A 6,480-nucleotide genomic window follows, 5' to 3' on the forward strand; every position below is an offset into this window, starting at 1 on the left:
TTGAAATTATTATTTATTTTATTTGTGACTTACTTTATTATCCAAAGTACTTTAAGCACAACTTTTCATTTTTTATATTTGCACATTTTATTTGAATAAGGCGAGGGGACAAACAGTGCAAGTAAAAAGTCAAAATCTCTTGTATTATGGGACGGAGGGAGTATATTATATGCTTGTCCTAGGCTGACACGCCAGTCCCACTCTCTCCATTTAAACCATTTCCCCTTTCCAAGCTGCAATTGACATCTTGATCGGTTGTCCCTCGAATGGGGATTTCGGTAGGAAACATGCAGCTTTCTTGCTCTCAATTTCTTCGAAGGTGCAAGTTGCCACTTTTTATTAGATGCTAAACACTAAATAAACTACCGACATCACTATTATTGGTGTGTCTATGGGTTTACCAGGTTCCCATTGATAGTGTGCAAACCACGGCGCACACTCTGGCCGGTCGTCAGTTCAACCACCCGCCAACTGTTCGATCAAATGCCTCCAGGGCGTCTACTTTGCCATTGCAATTCCCATCTGCGAGAAAAGCTTCGGCGAGCAAACACAGGTAATTCATGTACCTTCTCCGTTCTATCTTGCCTTATTTAGTCTGTTTCTCTCCCTTATGTATAGGCTTATAGGTGGTTTTGTGGTTTGGGTTCCATGTTTTTTACATAAAAAAGGCTGAAAAAGAAAGAGTATATTGCCTTCGATTGGACCAGAAATTAGATTGTGTAGCATCTGTTTATTTGAAGAGAAAATTCCTTATATGCCACTTAAACTTCACCGGTTTCTTATTTGAATTGTTACATGGATACATCTGGCACCAAAAAATTTGTGAAATAAGTCTGAAATGACAACCGTTCTGTTATTTTTTAACTTAATGCAATTTTTCAAGAACTCTGGTACAAAGTAATTTGTAGGATGAAAATTTATTATTGGATGCTTGTTCATTTTGTTTCAGGTCTTGCATTTGAAAATATCTGAACTGAGAGATCGAGCACTGAATGGCAGAGTCTGTGGTGTTTGGAATCCTATGCAAAATTGGATCAATATTGGGGTCACATCTGACGCAGGCATTAGTTTCACATCTGGGGAAGGAGGTATCAGTTTTAATTGAGGTTGAAAGCATTGTAAAGCAAATTAGAAGTGAGTTTAGGTTGATGCAATCTTTCCTGCAAGATGGCCAAGAAAAAGAAAGCTCCAGCAGGCAGGCTGAAACCTTTCTGCAGGAAGTTCAGCAGATAGCATTTGAAGTTGAAGACATCCTGGATGAATTTGTCTATTATTTTGGCAGAAAAGAAACCCCATCTGTGGAATTGTTGAAGAACTTCTTCAGAAAATCTGAAAGTGTGATGCCATTGCGCAGAATAGCAGCAGAACTCAAAGAAGTGCAGAATCGTCTCCAAAATATTCGAAACTTGAAACTTCAGTACAATATTGACTTATCTGAAGAAAGTGCCAGCTCCATCAGGTATGAAGATAGCAAAGGTCACACACTCCACCACATAATGCATAATAAGAAACTTGTCGGTTTTGTAAATGAGCGACAGAAGCTGCAAGAGTTGCTAATGGCAAATGAAAGATCATGCTCAATAATTTCCATATGGGGTATGGGAGGTTCCGGTAAAACTACTCTTGTCAAAACTGTTTCCGAAAGCAAAGCTAGCAAGAACCGTTTTGATTGCCAGATCTGGGTTACCGTGTCTCAAACATATGACATTACTGAAATAATGAGGAAGATTATACAGTGTGCATTGAAGGATACATGCTCAGCTGACTTAGGAAGCATGAGTAGTGAAGGCGTAGTGCTGATGCTCCAGGAGACTTTGCAGGGAAGGACATACATGATGGTCTTGGATGATGTGTGGGATACAAATGTTTGGTTCAGCTTGGAAGGCTTTCTAGATGAAAGCAGCATCAGAAGTAAGGTGGTAATTACTACTCGCATAAATGATGTTGCTTCTTTGGCAGAAGACAAGCGCCGTCTTCAACTACGAGGATTAGATGAGGCAGAGTCTTGGGACCTCTTTTGCATGTGGGCTTTCCGGCACGGTGAAGATCAAACATGTCCTCCTGCAATGGACCGAGTAGCAAGACAGATTGTTGGCAGGTGTGAAGGTCTACCGTTGGCTATAACGGCAGTAGGCAACTTGCTATCCTTCAAACGGCTGGATTTGATGGAGTGGGAGAAATTCTATAATCAACTGAACTGGGAGTTGCACAATCGCTTGGATAACCAAGGACTCAGCATGGTGACTCGACTCCTTGGTTTAAGCTACAAGCATCTACCGGTCCACTTGAAGAACTGTTTCCTTTTATGCAGTATCTTCCCAGAGGACTATATGATACGCGGGAAGCGGCTATGTAAACTATTAGTAGTAGAAGGTCTTGTTGAACCAAGAAAAAACATGACACTGGAGGAGATTGCAATGGAGTACATAGAAAAGCTAGTAGATCGCTGCCTGCTTCAAGTTGCTCGGAGAAATAAGCTTGGAAGAGTATGGGAACTCCAGATGCATGACATTATCAGGGAGCTGGCAATTTCAATATCCGAAAAGGAAGGATTCTGCATGATACATAATAAAGCTCAGAGATCGGTGGTTGAGTGCGAGCCTCGTCGGTTATCAATTCATGAGAATTCAGTCAGAGTCCAGCTAAGTATAAATGCTTCACGTGTTCGTTCTTTCTATCAATTTGATATCGATTGTTCCTCCGTGTCAAAAGTGCAATGGGTATCAAGGACTGCTAGGTACCTGAAGGTTCTGGAACTAGGTAGTGTTCCAATCAGAAAACTGCCGAGAGACATTGGGAACTTGTTCAATTTACATTATTTAGGATTAAGACGAACCAAGATCAAGCAACTTCCTGAATCGATTGACAGGCTCCAAAATCTCCGAACTTTGGACATCTTCCTTACTGAAATAGCAAGTCTTCCACGTGGCGTAACCAGGCTAAGGATGCTACGCCATCTGATTGCTGGAAAGGCTGTTGCTTCTTATTTTGGCCTCGAAGATGTCTTCACAGGTGTCAAAGTCCCCAATGGATTATGGCGATCACTGGATCTAAATGTCCTCACAGGCATTTCTGCAAGCAGCAATTTGGTGGAACAATTGGCCAGCTTTACACAGCTGAGATCATTGAAGTTGACAGACGTAAAAAATATCCACTATACAAAGCTATTTGCATCCATCAGAAAGATGCAGCTTCTAAAGAACCTTCTTATTGGAACTGCCAATAGTGATGAGTATGTCAGCTTAGAAGCCCTAGATCCTGCACCTCAGAACCTTGAAATACTCTTTGTGAAAGGTAGACTCCATGATAGGGTTATAGGCTCTGACCTATTTGAGGCAAATAGGCTAACCCTCATGGAGTTGACTCTTGAAAATAGCAGGCTGAGCATAGATCCACTTCCATCACTATCTAATTTCTGTAACCTGACCCTTCTTGGTCTGTTCAACCATTATATTGGAGAAACCTTGCTCTTTCAGGCAGAGTGGTTTCCTAAGCTTCATACACTTACTTTGGCTGAGCTGCAAAATGTCAGTTCAATAGTGATTGAAAAGCATAGCATGCCAAATCTCTATAACTTTGCTCTCATCTGCTTGACAAATTTAGAGGATTTGCCTGAGGGCATGGAATTCCTTGGGTCTGTTGAAGAGCTCAGTTTGGTGGGCATGCACCAAAAATTCATGGAACATGTACAAGGTTCCTCAAATGTAAAAGTCAAACACATTCCTGTAGTTGACTACTTTGATCAAACCAAAGGGAGGTGGGATCGACTTTCTCCACTTTATTTCGAAGGTGAGTCAAAAACCTGTCCACAGCCTGTCCAACATAGAGTTGATGCGTTCTTTTGAGCTTCAATGATTGATTCTCTTAATTTGCAGACGAAGGCACTAAGAATTGAAATTAAACACAAGCAAAGAAAAGATGGATTACCTGCACTCCGAGCTTATCCTATTCCCCACTCATTTCTACTAGAGATCTTTCTACTATGTTCTCTCTATTGGCATCCAAAAATATTTCTATGTATTTTGCCACTCTTACATTAGTATCCTTTTGCCATCTCCATTCGGTTGATGATTGTTGACTTCCATTGTTGGGCCCCATCGTTTCGCTTTTTTTTCTAGTAAGCCAAAACGGCTTATTAGAAAATAAAAATGAATTTATAGGTAAAACTTTTATATATATGTTCTTGTGACTTAAAAGTCAATGCTGAAAGAAACTACGTTGAAAATATCTTAAAATAAATTTCAAAATTAAGTTTGAAAATTCAAATTTTAGGTTTTTTCTTTGGCTTATTAGGCCATCCGATGAGAGCCGTTGCCTCCAAAGGCCATTTGTTCTTGTACATGTGCAAAATTAACACAACACATATGGAAAAGGTTAGATATCATCATTGAAATGTTCTTAAACTTCCACAAAAAATATATATGTGGTTCTTAATTTATTTTTGAAAATTATACCGTTAAAATTTTGTTTCTATTACATGGAAAAGTTTGAGGATGTTTGGAAGCTAAGCAATACTAATATGTGGCTGTGTGAAAATGTTTCTTTAAACATTTCATTTTGGTGTTTAGAATATTTTTGAAAAATATACCGCTAAAATTATGTTGTTATTACATGGAAAAGTTTGAGGTTTTCAGATTTTTCAATAAACTAGGAAGGTAGCCCGCGCACATGCGCGTGCACCATTTTAATGCACGTAAAATTTTATTACAAATATCCTTTGTAATGCACATAAAATAAAAATTGAACTTATTTAATGTGTTTTGAATGCTGGTTATAATTTTCTTCTGATTACCCCTTCAGCACATAAATACTAAACTAAAATTACTCGAGACTGCACACTTCTCAATTTATGAGAAAATATTATGTCGAAAATATGTGTAGTTTCTATGAGTAAATTTTTGGAATTTTGACTTCCTACGTAGATATCTTACCCCCCCCAACATTTGCTCAAAATGTCCAATTTTTTTGTTAGGTGCTATTTGATGTTTTACATATTTTCATTCCATTAGCGCAGCAAAAATTTTAAATATTTCTATTTAGAATGGTTTTTAAAACCAATTTGTTTTAAAAAAATAGATAAATTTTGTTTGTTTTCATGTCCATTTTTTAAAGAAATTTGGAGAATTCCATTCTATGAAGCATCTTTGAAATTATTTGATCTCTGTAATTTGGGTTGAAAACATAAGTGGGTCGAGCCTACAAACATGAGGTAAAGTCATCTCTTCTAAATTATCTCACTTCAATAGAGTAAGAAATATTAAAAATAGAGGTCATGTAATAAATACACATTTCTAAGTTGTTCTACACTACATGTTAGGAATTTACAACGGAGCGTAGCAAGTTCTACCAAAAAGAAATAAATGAACATGATTTTTAATTCCTATATGGAATTGACTCATTATATTGGTAAGGCCACCTCATCATTGTTTCACTTCTAAGATTCTTTGTTCCAACCTACATGCTTGTACGATCAATATGATGTTCAACTGAGCATGTTTTTATTTTCATTATGTTGTCTATAAAAAATTAACACTAGATGTGGTACACATTATGACAAAAAACAATATCATTTAACGCTAGTGGTTTAGAAATATTTATAAGATATTTAATGTAGTTTTAAGTCATTAACATTGTAGGGGCAGGGAGGGAGGAAATGAGGTTTGGGAGTTTTTTAAAATAAAAATCTAATAACAACCTAAATGATATGTCCATCGATTTACGTCGAAACCATAGTTTGATGTTTTGTTCTTAAATTTTTATGATTTTTTCTAATTTAGAAGTGTCACTGGGTGGTTTAAAAATATTTATAAGATGGTTAATTTGCTTTAAGGCCGCATGGGAGTGCGGAGGGAGATTTGGGATGTTTTTTTTTAAAAAAAAAGATAGAACTAATAACCTAAAATTTCGATTGTCGAATGTTTTATTATTTTTCTTTAAGATTTCCTCTAATTTAAGAGTGCTATATACTTCCTCCGTCCTATAAAAATTCAAATTAGAATATGATGGGATATATCCAATAACAACAAATCTGGACATTGTTTAGAAATATTTATTTGATATTGAATGGACTATTTATTAGGAGAGAATATATAAAGAGTTGGCTAGATATAATAGGCTAATGGGCTTTTTAGGCCCATAAAAATATTTAATTTTAATTGTTATGGGGATTAAAAAAAAGAGAGGAACGGTGGTTGGAACATTGGAGGGATCGTACATACGTGCGCATGAAGGCTGACGTCCGGACTCCGGGCGGAGATTTTTTTTTCTTGTAAAATAAATCTAACAATCAAAATTAATAGTCCCACCAATTTAAATGAAAATTAATGGTCAGATTTTTACTATTTTATTAGAGTGACACATGGCGACTCGAGAGCGTTTATAGTATGCCACATGGTAGCATAGGAGCGTTTGATCGAAGTTTAATGGACTTTTGAATATATAAAGAGTTGGCTAGATATAATAGGCTAATGGGCTTTTTAG

At 36.9% G+C, this 6,480-nt stretch overlaps 1 protein-coding gene across 1 annotated transcript; it reads left to right on the plus strand.

Moving 5' to 3' along the window:
* Positions 1-376: 376 nt before the first annotated feature.
* On the plus strand, positions 377-4,082 carry LOC4351886 (disease resistance protein RPM1). The gene is made up of 3 exons (XM_015763584.3): positions 377-553; positions 950-3,789; positions 3,876-4,082. Exons 2-3 carry the CDS (start codon positions 993-995, stop codon positions 3,893-3,895), a joined length of 2,817 nt encoding a protein of 938 aa, XP_015619070.1. The 5' UTR covers positions 377-553; positions 950-992; the 3' UTR covers positions 3,896-4,082.
* Positions 4,083-6,480: the final 2,398 nt, after the last annotated feature.

Source organism: Oryza sativa, chromosome 12 (assembly GCF_034140825.1).
Source record: "Oryza sativa Japonica Group chromosome 12, ASM3414082v1".
NCBI classification, from domain to species: Eukaryota; Viridiplantae; Streptophyta; class Magnoliopsida; order Poales; family Poaceae; genus Oryza; species Oryza sativa.

Coding starts and splice junctions, on each gene's coding strand:
- LOC4351886 (XM_015763584.3), top strand. CDS start 993: ATGGCAGAGTCTGTGGTGTTTGGAATCCTATGCAAAATTGGATCAATA. Junction 3,790..3,875: donor TTCTCCACTTTATTTCGAAG/GTGAGTCAAAAA, acceptor CTTAATTTGCAG/ACGAAGGCACTAAGAATTGA.